General features: G+C 41.2%; 2 protein-coding genes across 2 annotated transcripts; both read right to left on the minus strand.

The window, feature by feature from the left end:
• Positions 1-497: 497 nt before the first annotated feature.
• On the minus strand, positions 498-2,904 carry snpha (syntaphilin a; the record flags this gene model as incomplete). Its single annotated transcript, XM_080030374.1, has 4 exons — positions 498-1,761; positions 2,276-2,425; positions 2,630-2,761; positions 2,861-2,904. The coding sequence occupies 4 exons, from the start codon at positions 2,902-2,904 to the stop codon at positions 498-500; spliced, it is 1,590 nt and encodes a 529-aa protein (XP_079886500.1).
• A 3,829-nt stretch (positions 2,905-6,733) lies between these two features.
• Positions 6,734-14,921, minus strand: rad21l1 (RAD21 cohesin complex component like 1; the record flags this gene model as incomplete). Its single annotated transcript, XM_080030729.1, has 13 exons — positions 6,734-6,919; positions 7,301-7,375; positions 7,633-7,743; positions 8,558-8,697; positions 8,835-8,916; positions 9,044-9,273; positions 10,371-10,490; positions 10,624-10,725; positions 11,689-11,784; positions 12,122-12,225; positions 12,656-12,755; positions 14,176-14,305; positions 14,778-14,921. 13 exons carry the CDS (start codon positions 14,919-14,921, stop codon positions 6,734-6,736), a joined length of 1,620 nt encoding a protein of 539 aa, XP_079886855.1.
• Between the last annotated feature and the right edge of the window lie 1,587 nt (positions 14,922-16,508).

Raw genomic sequence — 16,508 nt, forward strand, 5'->3', positions numbered from 1 at the left:
TTCCACTCACCGTGTTCAGGAAATCAGTCTCTGAACCAGTACTGATTCAGATGTATTTTTTTCTGAAATTTCATGACTGGGATTCTCCTGTTAATTTTTTACAACTTTTTAAAACATATGATGAAAAAGAGGAGCATACAACTTCTCTTCTACTTGTTTTCATGAAATAAAACTGAATATCTTTGCTCAGGAGATGGCTCATCTTAGGTTTCAAGGTTTTTAAATTCAAGCAAGAGGACCCAATCAAACTGGACTACATGCAAATTCCAAGAAGGAGAAAACCATTTACACTGCAGGCAGAAGCAGTAAGTATATTTGAGGAATGAACGTGTTTTCTAATGTACTGTACAACTTATCATTTGTTTCCTAAGTGCAGGGCATGACCGCAAAGATATCCAACACAGGGCAATGACCAACATTCTAAGAAAAGAAAAGTCAGCATTACTGTGGCTGTGCCTGCTGAGGTTGAGAGTTGTGTTCTTCATGTCAGAAGAGTCTCAGATTGGAGTTGTTCCGTTCATACTGGTGGGCCTGCGTCCCCTGCCTGCCCCCCTGCGCCGCAGTGAGAGTAGGGCCACAGCACAGCAGCCTCTCAGCATGGAGCCTATGTGATACACGGGCATGACTTCACGGGTCGCCCCCCGACACAGCCACGCCATGGTCGGCACCACAGGCATTGCCAAAGCCAACAGATCTACCAGGAAGTAGCGGCTCCAGTGGCAGAGCGGAGGCGGATACCCTTCTTCGTTGGCACCGTCTGTGTCGTCCTCCTCTACATCTAGGACTGTAGCCTCCTGCCTCACTGGGACTGGTACACTGAACGGGGGCTGGCAGGTGTGGGGCACCGCTGAAATATTTAATACCTCTTCTGGTTTGTCTGGTGGTAACAACTCTACGCTGCATGACTGCTCAGGATGGGCCACGGCAGGTAAAAACGATGGAAACAGATGTGGTTCTGAGCGGGTGGTGTCTGCAGTCGCTAGAGAAATGACACTCAGCTCTTCGTCAGCACTTTCCTCCTCACACAGCCAGGTCATGGTGGGGCTGCAGGCCTGAGAGCGCACCTCGGGCTTCTTCTCTGCTGCTGGAGTAGGGGGAGTGGGGATAGGATCACTAGCAGGGGTGGCAACAGTAGCCGCTGGTAACGGGGCCTCCTCCTGAGGTAAGTGCAGAAACAGATGATGGTGGGGGACGTAGGCGTGGCCGGTGCACGAGCAGCTGCTACTGCTGAGAGTGTGGCAGGAGTGTGAGACAGGTAAGACCGCCCCCCCGGTGCACAGCCTCTCGTAGGTGGAAGAAGAGCGCGGGACAGTCGGGGGGCCTCCTCGGGTTTGGCCCTGCGCCGTAGGCTGCTCTGTCAGTAGGGCTGCCTCCAGTAGAAGGTGGGTTTGTGTGGCCGGCCTAGAAGCTCTGCTGGTCTCTGTGGCAATTGGGCTGCGCTCCACATGCAGGGCCTCGCTGCTCAGGCGGTTGTATGTGGCGCTGCGGCTCAAAGTGCTGGCAGGGGAACAGCCACAGGAGCGGGATTTGCCCCCCGGCCGAGCTCCCTGGAACCCTGTGTATGGCTTGTGGTCGTGGGGTGGGTCCTGTTCAGGTACACTGAGGTTAGAGCGCACTGTGTCCACCACCTTGTGCAGGTGCTGGATCTCCTTGCGCGCCTCTTTCAGGGCCAACTGGGCCTCAACGCGGTGGCACTCCTCCTCGATCCAGTCCTCCTGCATCCGGTACAGTTGGCTCCTCAGCTCATCTATTTCACAGTCTCTGATGAAGATACATGAACATTAGATTTATTGGAAAGGATATACGAAAATCTTCGATTTACTTTACAGGGTAATTTTTCTCTTTTACATAAACAAAGCATGGTATTAAGTGAGCAGGACACGTAAAAAGATAAGCATTTTAGGGCACCACCAAGCTACAAAAATGTGGATTCCGGAGAATGCTTGTTGTCGAAATCACTCTGTCGAAATCAGTGAATATTTCCTGACGATCCGCTACCTGTCCATATTGTCCAACTTAATACACAGCCAATGCTCTGTAAACTGCTTTGTAAACAAAGGGGGCCATCCATAGCTGGTAACATGCCCGTTTACAGAACCTAGGCAGTGTTTTAACACTGGATATTTTTGGTGGAACGTGAGGAGATATCAACTGTGTGTGATTTTACCAACAAGCCTATTCCAGAATTGCTGACTCCTTTAATGAGAAGCATGACTTACTAGTTACCACTAAGGTCGGCATAACAACATTAGAGTTGAAGGAGAAAGTGACTCACCTGTGCTGTAGTCTTTCCACGTTGTCCCTCAGTCTGGCTCGCAGATGTCGAATACACACCTCCTTCTGTTGGAGAGGTGTGAGGTACTGCTCCGGGGTCGGAGGCCTGATCCCATGGTTGTCACTGCAGGCGGTTTGCTTTACCTGACGCCTGAATCACACAGATATTCAAAGGTCATTATCATGGTGTGATTGTGTTGTTGAAGATGGAGTAAGCAATTCTGGAGGATACTTGTTGTTGATGTCACTTTGTTAAAATCCGTGAATATCTCCTCAGAACAGCTGACTACACCTTTAATCACACATTTACATCCAGGGAGAATGTTATGATTAATAACTCTAGGCTATATCTCACCTGGGTGTGATAGGATATGTCCGGGCTGTGGGGCTGCCCTCTGGTGCCCTAACCCTGCCCGGGTAGGTTTGGGTGCTGGCTGTGTCGCTGTGAGGAACTCGCACGCTGCTGCTACCCGTCCCCACCGAGCGCCTTGAAGGGAAAGATCACATAACACTCATTTACAATAAGATGAGGAGTCCCAAAAGCCAAATCCATTATTCTGAAACTAAAGGTCTGATACAACAGTACCTGCGCTGAGCGGTGGATGGCTTTCTACTCGGAGTGAGAGACATTGATGCACAAGGAACCTGCAACCTCTGCACTGCTGCCTCTAGAGAGGGAGGCTAGGAGCCCTCACAGCTGGACTGTAATGACCGTTACATAAACGCATTAGTGGCCAAAACCTGCAGATCATGCCGTCTGTACTAATCTGCATCACAGTATTCAGTAGAGAAATGACAAGCAGAAATGTTTCTCCTCCCAGTTCTTTCCGTGTGGTCATTATGTGGTTATTCGCTGGACGTCAGCGACAATAGTCTAACCCTAACCATAATTAAAGAAAATAGTCTAGGCCCAGCAGCAAATAAAGCCTCCTTTCTGTGCTGACACAAAGGGAGCACAGTGAGTTCACAGTGAGTGCAGCTGCCTCCCTCTGAGCTGCGTCCTCCCCGTCTGCAGATAAACATGTCACATTCAATGGTTTCAAAGTGCAAAGACGAAGGAAAGCTGACGTTTGGTGGCTGGTACTCAAAAAGATCAGATGTGGTCCATTCCTGCCCAGAGTGAATCAAGAATGTACCATTATTGTACAACATTGTGGACTCATTTGATTGTGTTCTGAATCCTGTCAGGGGGGGGGTCACACATTTTCAGGAGTCTAAAGTTGTCCCTGCATCTTGTGTCTTGTAGCCAGGATTGTTAAAATACTGAAGCTCCTTCACCTTTGATTATTTGAATTTATTATATTCAATTTATTCCGGTAACCCCACCTGTTTTAAATTGTCTTTTCAAAGCCCTCTCCACACAACCAGATGTTAAGTCTTATTTACAAATCATTTGATCAAATTCCCAATTTTGTTTCCTAACTTTATATTATATTCAGGTAAATAAATAAATACATTTATATTTTTTCAAGAGCAGATAGGGGTTCAGTGCCTTGCTCAAGGGGTCACCTCAGCAGTGCCCAAAGACTGGTCCCAAGCTGGACTTGAACTGGCGACCGTCCAGTTCCTAACCTTTAGGTCACCATGGAACTGCAGGGTAGGAAGAGACACCATGAATATACTGTATTCCCCAAAGTTAAGTATTCTATGGCACTTGACTAATATCGATACCCGTTATACTGTAGTCCTTTGTTCGTTGACAAGTTGTTGCTGTAAAGCTGTCAAACTAAGGTCTAAACACCTGCATAGGAATAATCTGTAAATTAAGTGTTTGATTGTAGAATGTAAACTACAAAAAAACACAGAGGGCATGGCTTTAGTTACCCTAATGGTATCTGCTTAAAGTCAAAGTTATTATTATCTCACCACTGTTTTGAGCTATTTAAGCTCATTGTTTTACCTCAAAAAGAAAACATGAGGACAAAATGTTCTCATCTTTCTCAAAAGTCCCTGGCTTCATGCAGCACTGTGTTGTTAACCTGCAATATATGCCTAAAATATAGGCCTACTGTAGGCTACCTGCTCCAATCTTCAGACACGAGAGACTAGCTACTCCAATCATAAACTAAACAGACGCATGTTCATGTTGGCCTATATTTAAATTCTAGGACAATGAGACAGGGAATCTCACCTCCCTCTGTTCTGTCTGCGCAACAAGTGGCAAGTAGCCTACGTTTCTGGTGAGAAATAATACGCAATCATCTTACGTAAGTGTGAGAATCGCTGTTCACTGTAAAGGCGAGCACCATACAGTGCAGTGCAGTGGATGACACTGTGCTTAAAAAGAAGCAGCATTTAGACATGGAAAGATGAGACAGTCAGCTGGATGTTTGAGGGTGAATCTAAGCGAGGTGTTGCGCTTCGTCCTTGGACAGTCATTGTGGCATTAAATCACATGACATTTCACATGTGTCGCCTGCAATAAACCTCTGTTAGATAAGCACGCAGGTCTATTGGGATGGTGCTGAAGCAGCACCAGCACACAAAAAAAGTGTCATCTTTGTTTTGCTTTAGGACTAACTAGGCAACATAGGCGTCCTAAAACAGGACATTACCACTGTAAAAGGTACTTTACAAACAAGAAAATGCTGCCCGGTCGCTTCTGATGGAAAAAAGCTGACTTACAAATGTTGTCCCAGCTGTGTCCTACATACGGTGACTTAAATGGGGACATCATTGGCTCAGTCAAAACAAACGTTACCGGTAGCTATAGGAACAACAAAAAGACCGCAACAGCCTGGCCTACATTAACAGTGGTATATGAAACGCTACCATTTCGGCAGGTGGAAGTTGTGCATCGTAAGAAAAGCCTCGGTCCCCGGTGAACGGTCCCCGGTGGTAGTAAGAAGAAGAGAGGATGCTGCTGATGAAGGGAGTCCATCCTGCAGCCATGGAGCCCGCAGACGAAATGAGGAAACTGCGTCTGCTGCATCGCTGCTTCTTAAAGTGACAGGATAGGGATACTGATGCTAAGTTTAACCTGACTCCACTGCACATTAGCGTTTGTAGTCATAGCTACGATAATATTGTGTAAATCCTACCAGTTTTTATTGACTTTTATTGTTTGTCCATGTTATAGTTTGTCAATTAGCCTACTGCCTGTTGACTGACTACATGAGCTACTGGATACCCGAATGTCCTCAAGGGGATGAATAAAGTGTCTTTCTATCTATCTTAATTAAAACCAATGAATGCAGTTCAAACACTGACAGAGGACAGCTGGATTACTACAGCAGGGCATATGATTGATGACTGAGCAGATGGCCACTTGGTTTGTTCCTTTAAAACAGTACGGCATTAAAATCCATATCCAATCATGTATTTATTTTGATACAATCCACAGTGACAACATATTTACAATAAATAAAACTAAATCACATTTAAAAAGGCTTAAACTTAAATTATTTGGACTTTTAAAATAATGCACTCCAAGAGCATGGGAAATGGGAATGCCAATGAACTCGTTAATGGTATGTATTAGTAGTTGCTATCGTCAAAAATGATATGATAAAATAAAACATTTAGCTGTCCCCAAAAAGCCCGTACTGAGCAAATGGATGACATTCTAATTCTGACAAAGCTAATGAATACACGACACTTGTATCCATTAACGCTGTTTAACTTACCACCAGTCAACCCATTTGTTGCTATGGATACAGCTCAGAGCTGTACAGATGGCACTTGTTTGTCTGGATATAAGCTGCAGGACAAATGATCAACTATATAGTATTGAACAAAGTGTGATATCCCAAACATCAGCAACATAAAATATTCTAATCTTTCTTAAACTATATACAATCATAATAAGCCCTATACTTGTTCCATATACATACATGCCAAATAATTTCCCACCAAGGCAAAGAACAATTTTAAATAGATAGACCTGAAAGAAGTAATTCAGATAAACATTAAGCTAATAATGAAATGTAAATTTTTCTTTCTTTGTATTAAACACAACAGGGATTTAGGTGAAATCTGGTCAGTAACACATCTAAAAATCCTGTGTTAAGAATAAATAGAAGAACTGGTGTATAACACTTACTGACCCTGCAGGAAATTTCAGTCCTGACAGACAACAAAAATAACAAAACAAAATAACAATTAAAAAAATAAATTAACAGGATATTGCAGATCACTTAAAATACTGTTGTCACATACTGAACAATGTTGGAGGCCTAATTAAAACATTCTGACAAAGAGTTGTAGTCAAAACGTTCCTTCATTGGCATCTTCCCCAATTTCTCAGAAATGAAAAGTGCCAAGAACCAACAAAAGGATTACGTATAAATTATGTACACACACAAATGTGTGTCTTTTTTTACTTATTCGCACAGAACCATTTTTTTCTTTTTCTTTTTTCCTTGGGAAACTGATATATGAACAAACTTGCTACTTGTACACAAGGCACATTTAGTAGGACTGCGGCTCAAGCTGTCATTTTATGAAGCTATTTTCTGCTCTACTCATCATAGAACTTGGGTCCCGGTGTGGCAAAGATGTCCTCATACGGGGCTCTCTGGTGCAGCTGTATGGCCTGTTGTTTTGTCAGGAGCAGGAAACAGAAGAAAGTGGTTGCAGCCTGCAAGCGATTGCTTCCTTCACAGAGCACCCCCAGGCTGTACATGTTGTCACTGTTGTTCTGGCTCTGACACACACACACACACACACACACACACACACACACACACACACACACACACACACACACACACACACACACACACACACACACACACACACACACACACACACACACACACACACACACACACACACACACACACACACACACACACACACACACACACACACGATTCCTTATCCGGCCCAAGCCCTCTCATCTTTAAACCCCTGCCCTCTGTGACTATTGATTTTTATCTGACATTAATGTTAAAATATAGCATTGGCACTGCCTTTAATGGAAACAGTCCTGTGTCAAAAACATGCAGACATTTTACAAATACTGTATATAGAATAATATATTTATGTAAGATGGGTTACTGTGGCTCTCTTTTTAGGTCCTTACTTTCAGAGTGTTCAGAATCTTGTGTGCACGCCTCGTTATCTTTCTCTCCTCAAAGTCCTGGCTGTCCAGCACCGACTGCAGGTTAGAAACAAACCATATTTCAATCATTGTTGCTGGGCACTTCTCCAAGGCAGCATGGGTAATTAACACAGGCCATCTGGCTACGTTGATAGATTGTACCAAGTCTAGTACTGTTCCACCCATTTCTGCAGATACTTATCCATTATTACTTTCATTCCAAAGATGAGGCCAGTGAAATCTGGAGTCCACCAGAGTATATTTCCCTGCTGCCCTGTTGATATTCTTATTGGTGAGTTTGTGTTCACAAGCACCTGAGAGTGGAGGGAATTTGACTGAGTCCCCCGTTGCAAGCAAGATGGATGCACAAACATGGAGTCTTCTGATGGAAGGTCTAGCTGAGTGACCTCAGACCGGTTTTCATCCTTACATACACAGACGTACAAACCAAAAATAAAACAGGTGACATGTAGGGATCCTACACATTTTCCAGAATCAAAATTCCAGACTTCTGTGTAGATTTGAGATTTATGTTGAGAAAAAAATGTGGAGTCCACCGCTAGATCTACGAGGATACTCTGACAAGACTAGGGCAAGACCGACTTATCGGCCAGCCGATTATTGCATATTTCATAATTATCGGCATCAGCCGTTTTTTTTCTTCAAGCTATCATGTGTGAAATGTATTGCTGCCGTGGAGGTAGCCTAAATGAATAGCATTAATGCTATAACCTATGTACAGCAGCAGCAGCAGGTGTTGTAATACATTGGACTAATTTACACTTGACAGTTCCCCCTGCAACAGCAGAGGCATTGGTCATCGTTCGATGTTAATAATAATAATTGATAGAATTTATATGGCGCTTTTTTGGAGGGCATTCAAAGAAAATTTACATCATAGAGAATCATACATGTAGAAAAAGAAAACAAAATACAGAAAAAATTAAAATAAGGTTTGAAGTGGAGTCAGGTGTCATTATGCTTCCTTAAGGAGGTGAGTTTTGAATGAGTTTATTGAGTCGGCATCGGCACTCCAAAATCAATATCGGTCAGGCCCTAGACAAGACAACAGTGCTCTTGCTGCTGCATATAGCTTAAAATTGCCAGCTCATCCATGTTGGAAATGTCAAACGATTTCAAACACATTTCTTCCTATTACTAAAATTAAATTCACTACTTTTCCGTATTGCTTAGGAACCCTGTTTGTAATTTATCTTCACCCAACATGCTAATCCTTACGTGTGCGAGCTCTGAGTAGTTCCCATGTTGATTGTCAATCATTTCATCAATGGCCGTCAGCTCAATGTGTGTTCTTTCAAGATCTATGGACGAATCCACGACACTGACGTCTGCGGTGAGGGCGCTCATGTCCCTCAGAACTGAACAAGACATAATAATGCAGATCTCATTTAACAAATGGGGAAAAACAGGAGACAGAACACAAGACAGCACTAGTCATAAATAAAAAAATAATGAGATTATAGGTCTCTCTCTGATAGAATATGGAATGTCCTACCTTCTTGTCCATCCTCGCGAGCGACCTCAACCTCCTCACACACACCATTAAATTTCACATGGAAAATACTTTTGGCAAAGAGCTGCAAGGGGGGAAAAAGATTTTTACAACCGGAGCAGTTATTTAAATTTAATGTTCTCTATTGATAGATTCATTGTTATTCGGATAAAGAAGGGCCTTGCTGTGGGTTTATGCTGGGATGTTTTTACCTCCCTTAGTTGTAAAGTAACTATAGTGGTACACGGCTGTGCAAAGAGCTTGTCTGCTCCTCCTCTCTCCTTCCACTGCATGAGCTGCTGTGTTGGTGGGGCCATGTCCAAAGGGGCCACCAAGTCTGAATAATCACAAAGCTGCTGTCGGATGAATTCGTTGGTCAGCTCTTTAGTCTGGTCCACAACCAACTTTCGTTTCCTCTTCCCCTTCTTCTTCTCAGAGTTTGCTGAAGAGAACCAGAAGGAGATCATGAGAACGCTGGTTTTGCTTAATTCTAATAGGATTAGGAATGGACGGCAGGTGAACTTTTGGATGGTAGGATGGCCTAGCCCAGTGCTTCTCAAATGGTGGGGGGCGCCGTGAGTTGTCAGGGGGGGGGGGGCGCGGGTGGACTTGATTTTCAACTGACCAAAAAAAAAATGTTGTGCTAGCGAGCGCGATGTGTGCTTGTGTATGATCATAACCGCGCGAAAGGCCGCGATTTGCAGTAAATAAACGTCCACATGTGTCTCCAAGTGTCTCTGTATGCTATTTAAAAAGAAATCAAGCAAGTAGACTAATAATAACATTAATTAAGTATAGGTTATCGCATCACAGAAGGCATATTGGCCTATAATAATAAAAAAACACCACCTTAACTATGTTTACAGTTTAAAAATGTTTTGAATGAAATGCAAACCTCAGTTAATCAAATATTTAAATGTTACAAATTGAGCTAATAAACTGAACTTCGTATTTTTTTTAAGTTGCTGCAGAAGTTATCTCAGCTAATTTTATAATCTAACATCTAATTTGATAATAAGGTGATTGTATGCAGAATGCTCATGCCAGAAACTCAGAAAATGCCAGAAAATTTCTGTCCCCTAGACAGAAAATAATTGAGAACCACTGGCCTAGCCCCTTGATGGACCAGTAACCAACAGGATTGCTAGTTCGCTTCCCGGCACCGACAGGAATGAGTTAGTTGTAAATAATTAGCTGGAGGTTGGCTGGTATTGCATCGAAGGTGTCCACCATATCTGCCCATGTGTCCTTGAGCAAGGCATTTAACCCCGAACCGCGGAGGGGATATGAGAGAATACACATTTAAATAGCCGTGTTTGAGTCTACTTTAGTAATTGACAATAAAGAAACTTAACTTTTGTATGTAGTTTTTGATTTGGCTCGGTTAGCAGCGCTTGCTCAGATTTCTAACAGTTGTGGTTTCAGGGAGGTGATGCCTGCTGCGCTCTTGCAGCAGCATCTCAGCAAATGTTTGCATAATCTACAGTACATTTATGAGTTAAAGCAACACAGTTTGAGAGTTGTTTTGATTGTGCCTACGAGTGATCGCCACAGGTTCAAGGGCAAAGGCCATGTCCTCATTAGCAAGCAGGGTTGTATCATTCAGTCTGGGGGTCATGGCCTCTGGTCTGTCAGCATCTGGAAAACATATGGAGTATACTTTCAGTGTGAAGAAAAGTCTAAAAGCAAATGCACTGTCTTGATGAAAAAAACACAACATTATTTACTGGTGCTGCAATACTGATCTAATAATGTACCCCAAAAATCCCCATGAAGAAGGATGAAAAATCACCTTGTTGATCATTAAGTGCTGAGCTCTCTGCATTTTCATTTTGAGGCTCTTCTGGGATGAAGTCTGGGGACTCAGCAGGATCAGTGGAGTTTGTCAGAAAGTCTATAGGGCAAAAAAAGACAATCAGACTCTTTTGTTTCAGAAAAAGCAAAAAAGCAATAGATTTATAATTGAAATAAGGGCAATTATTTCCAGTAGATATTTTTAGTATTTGAATGTAATCTGTGGCAGAATGTGGGTTATCTTTCATATGTTATCAGGTACTACAGGGCTGGACCCCACCCCCATCATATTTTTTATTCATTGTTGTTGTTTGTGTTTTTTACTGTTGTTTCATGTCCTCATGTGTAATTGTTGGGAGCTTGTACTACAAGAAAAATCTCTGCGCAAACGGACAATAAAGTATTATCTTATCTCTTACTGAGCAGTCATATCCGACTGTGTCTCAGATGCTATTTATTCTTTGTGTCCCAATTCAGAGGCTGGATATTTCAAAATCAAGGTCAACGAAACACTGGTCCTTTAGAGAATGTGAAGTCCAGGTTGAATTTATGCTTTCTGAACAGATAAAACAGTCAAGCCTCACAGTGAGAAGACCCAATGATGCGCTTGGGCAATCTCAGCCAACTTGTGAAGTCAAATATTTCACAGTTTATGACCAGGACATTGCTCTTACACTGGCCGAAAAACTGCAAATACCAATGGGAAACTGGGGCAAGTTCTAGGATATCATCATGTGAGTTTATAATACATTTCACTAAATCACAAAATAGATGGTTGTATAAGTAATTATCCAGACTGACATTTGGGCTACTTTAAATTTAGTAAATTCACGTTTATTCCCGTTAACTCCCGTTAATTCCCATAAATTCCCATGGAAAGTTTCCAACTTTGAAAATTCCCGGAATTTTGCAACCCTACTTCCGATTAAACATATTTTTCTGGTCTGATGATGTTAATGCTAAATATTAATAACAATGTCAACAACACAAGAACTGTTATTTCAATACATGATGTTATCTCGGTTAAAATATGCCAAAAACAAATTTTGATCACAGTCATTACCGAGTATGTCGAATCCATTATTCTCATCTCCAAAAGCATCTCCATTTTGGAAGCTCATATCCAACAGCCCATTCTTGTTGGCCTGAGACTCATCTCCTACCCATCAGTGCAAACAAAGGGAGGGAAAAAATTGCATTGTCAGTACGAGATGTCAGCTCTGCAACAGAAAACCCTGCTTTAAAAAGGAAAAGGTTGATGTTGTAGACCCAGCACCTTGTTCATTAAAAACAAGCTACATTAGGCTTTGGATACACAGAAAATATTTAAAAGTTTATCAATTAATTGATTTATTTTTCATGAGATTTAACTTTGAGTCTGAATGTTCAATGCAAGAATACATACATCGTGAATAAACCAAAAGGCTTCACCTAAACAAGATGTAAAGCACATAAAATCAGAAAGAACCATTACAAGAGAACAAACAGTTTCTTACCGAAATCTACAAAGTTCACAAAGCCACTTCCAAAATCTTCTTTCAGAGTGATTTCCTCAGTTCGACTCTGGTTCAGTGCAAAGTGGTCGACGACATCAATGTTACTGTTGTCCCAGTATGAGCAGAACAAAGTGTGGACAGAGACAGCATACTTTAGTGATTAGGCATAAAGATATAAATGGATTATCCAAATAGTAGTAGAGAGGCTTTAGCCTTGGCTCCAGTATTCAAAACTATAACTTCCAACATCCGTAATGTTTGTGATCCAAGCATGAAATCTTAATTTGCCATATGAAGAGTCTTTCCGGAAAAGTGCTCTGTAAATAAAATACATTAAAACCGGCCTGTGTTTTCAATTACAACCATCAGAGAAGCTCACAAATGCAGATGTTCAACCTACTGTATGACTGAATCATGAATATACCATTTGTGAATGTACCTGACTGTGCCTTTTAAACGGCCAATTATTTAAGTGTCTCAGAAACCTGCAGTATATTATTGTTGGGTTGGGATTTGATTGAGAAGAGGATTTACCTTGGGTCTGGCAGCTGGGCGTCAAAGGCAGTGAAATCCTCTATCAAGGTAATTGCTTTTACTGTTGCTTCGAGCCCCTCCACAGGCAAATCTGTCTGACCTGGTGTTTTGAGACAAAAAATACATAAAAAAATATGCACTGCACTTGGAACAAGAACACAACCCCATGATTTAACTGAAGAGTTATATCTTTGGAAGTACTAAGCATCTGCATTTATTTCATTTTTCATTTCATTTAACCTTTATTTATACTCGAAGGATCAGTTTCAATGATGTTGAGTCAAACAAATGCAAAGCAAAAACAACACAATATACAGTGAAAATACATAAAATATACATCAAATAATTACAGGTAGAGTTTGGCAGATCTAAGATAACATGTTTGAATTGGTTAAAGGATATGATGGTATTCATTCATTTTTATTTGTTGCTGTAAGTTGTTCCAGGAGTCAGGGGCACTGAAGCTGAAAGCTGTCTTTCCAAGCTAAAACCGGGCTTGAGGAACATTAAGTGGCAGCATATCAGTGGAGCGGGTCTGATAAAGCCCGTCTGAAATTTGCAGCATTTCTGTTAAATAATGGTAGATTAAGCTGCAGAAATGTATGCCAACTCCATGTGTCCGTCCTATGATACTGTTTATTCGGAGTGATATTCGAACATAACATTCGCACATTCCCTCCCAAAATAAGTTGTTTAAGTAATAATATTTATGTCACCCTTTGGTGTACTGTCCTCATCAGGAAAGTGTTTGCCAATATTTGTACTCATAAAGAGAAATCCTCCCTTTCTGAAGGTTATTATATTCAGTGTTTGTTGAAACAGTTTTAAGGATTAATTATTTAACTTTACGATCCTTTTGAAAGCTACTTTAGTTTGTTACTGTTGAACTGTATTGTATTTAAAAAGGAGGCATCGCTAATATTTAGCCTGTTCTTACTGATATCAATAGGGTTAACCTGCCGCTATAACACAATACAATTCAATAAAACTACAAACTGCAGCCTTAACAAAACATGCAGTTGAATAAAGACCTCTAAAACAGTTCCAACAAAAACTGTACATTTGAACCTAAGTGAAGTTAGGATTTATGCCAGGACTGTTTTGTTTGATTGAGTTAGTTTTTTGCTACTTGGACCCAAAAAACTGCCAAGTGAGTGTAAATTATTTTGAGTAGTGCGTATTCTGCGTGACAGTGACTTCAGTTCACCCCAATACTGCAGAGATACATTGCAGTACCGGTTAGCTTTTTCAGAGTACAAGGTTTGGCCTAATTAATTCAAGAGCCGTCACGTGAATTAAAGAAAAACCCACTCTATATTTCATAATGTTTTCTTTCTGCCTCTAATGTATGCATCCGGAAGGCCACGGTTGTCATTCTCTACCTTTGCACAGAAATAATTCACATTTCAGCCAGACCAGTGTAGCACTGCAGCCCAGTCAAACCCTGCTGTGTGCCCCCGTTTGTTGTTGTCACTACAATTTAAATATTTATTGACACAGATAAACAAACAGCATGTTACCTGGCCTGAATGCCATTTTAATTCTAACCAGGGCATCATTGCAGTCGGCAAGGAGATACTTTGCTTTCCTGGAGTAGATCCTGACCACGCCAATGAGCAGATGACCAGATGTCCGCAGACCAATTTTCATCTGAAAAGATCAAAAGTAACATTCTGACAGCATTAAGATTTTTTGACCGTTTTTTCGACCATTATGGACACAATTTAAGACCTTTCGGCATACTGACAATACTTGTGTACAGAAATGATGGAAAATTGCAAAGTGTATTAACATTCAACATGAATAATATAGTTGTTTGTTGGCTTTTAAGTTGTTCCAATGGCATCAATACAGCCCCCCCCCCCCCCACACACACACACACATTATAAACTAAAAACTAAACCGAATTTAAAGCTACATACATTATAAAAGGAAGGTTGACTTCAGAATCCAAACAACTGTTCAGACCTGTCAAAATCATATTTAATCAATGAATGTTAAGGCCTAGAATTCACATTTGGGATTTTTTGACTATTTATGAACTTTTAAGGAACCACAACAAACCATTTTAGAACATTAAATGACATGTTTATTAGGAGGGGAGGGCTTCGGCAGTCTTTACCTTCGGGGAAATGATGTCCATGATGGTTGTTTCCAGATTACATTCAAAGACATGGGCCTTCGTGAGTTTCCTCTCCCAGTGAGCGGCTAACCAGATCTTGGCTAGAGGTCCCCGCTTGGAGGTGAAGAGTTGAGTGTAGAACATCGTGTCGTAAAACCAAAGTCACCTGTCACAAACAAACACAGCGGCAGTTTAAACATTACATCAGAGTTACTTCAGTTGACTGAGAAGCCGAGTAGCTAGCTGCGTTTGCTAGGAGATAACTAGCAAATAGCTAACTAATATTTCGACGGCGGGCTTGTTCTTTCCAGGTGTAGAGTTACATATCGATTTTTTATATTTATTATATTTCACAGTTTAGATAGAAACATACAAAATGTATTTAAATTAATTACATACGTAGCCTACTCAGCTGGTTAACGTTACCGCCTACCTTAATTTTTGAAAGTGCCGCGTTTTGGTTTTGACAGTCGGAGCGTGCACATCAGCGCGAGCGCCGACCGCGAGACAGGACGAGGACAACGCAGCGAGAGCGACTTCCGCCCGGAAAACAGTCAAACAAATCAAGAGAAAAAAAAGACACGACTCGTGAAAACAACAAAATTTCGGTAGGTAAGTGACAAATTTCCCGTAGACACTAGAAACAGATGTACGATATGCGATAAATATGAATTAATTTGTTTTCGTGTCGTGGGGAATCGAACCGGCGTCCCTTGCTGTTCGCACTCGGTTAAAAATGTAATATTATTAATAACTCTCCTTGCGTGTTACTACCCTAATAGGTCCGTGAAACAGGGCCCAATCTTCCTTTATGTAACAAAAATATTTCAACGCGTATTGGTGGTATAGCCTATATACCTAGGGGGCAAAACCCCCCTTTTTTTTTTGGAAAAACCGACATGGAGCTTTGTAAAAGGTTGTTCACCAGAAATGATATCCAGGACCTTCCAGGATCGCAACCTGGGTGGACAACCTGGTCAACTAGCTGCTGGAAAGCTACAGGGGGCCGACATAGAGCAAATCAGAACCACTGTTTAAGTGAATGGGGGTGGGCTAATGGGGAATTTTTTAAACTTATAGATATCATTATGAAACTTTGCAAGTTGATTACTGACATTAAAACAACAACTTTTTGTATTACAGTATTTTCCAAAAAGTTTGAATAAATGTGAAAAATCATCGTACATTTGCATATCTGCAAAGCCCCAAAATCTAGATGTTGGACAAAAGCAGAGTCAATTTGTTTTTAAATTTTGAAAACAAAACTAGTGTCCAACTGCCTGAAGCTTTTCCTAATCACAGTTCAAATTTGATCAATAACCCATAGAAAATGAATTTTTTACACAGTTTTTTCCAGGGGAATGTCTAGCCGTTTCCTAAAATACCAGCTGGAGACTCCAAAAGGACACTTTTGGTCCATAGCACATGAAATGTAACTGTGTAAAAAATGTATTTACATTTTTTTTATTTATTTAGTTATTGATCAAATTTGAACTGTGATTAGGAAAGGCTTCAGGCAGTTGGACACTTGTTTTGTTTTCAAAATTTAAAAACAAATTGACTTTGTTTTCTTCCAACATCTAGATTGTGGGGCTTTGCAGATATGCAAATTTACGCATCATTAGTAAGATATTGATGATTTTTCATATTTATATAAACACCCAACTTGATATCATATATTGATTTTTACTAGACCAGGTTTACAGAGGCTTAAACAGGATTTTAAATATA

This window comes from Ammodytes marinus, assembly GCF_949987685.1.
Source record: "Ammodytes marinus genome assembly, chromosome: 7".
In the NCBI taxonomy this organism is placed as follows: domain Eukaryota; kingdom Metazoa; phylum Chordata; class Actinopteri; order Uranoscopiformes; family Ammodytidae; genus Ammodytes; species Ammodytes marinus.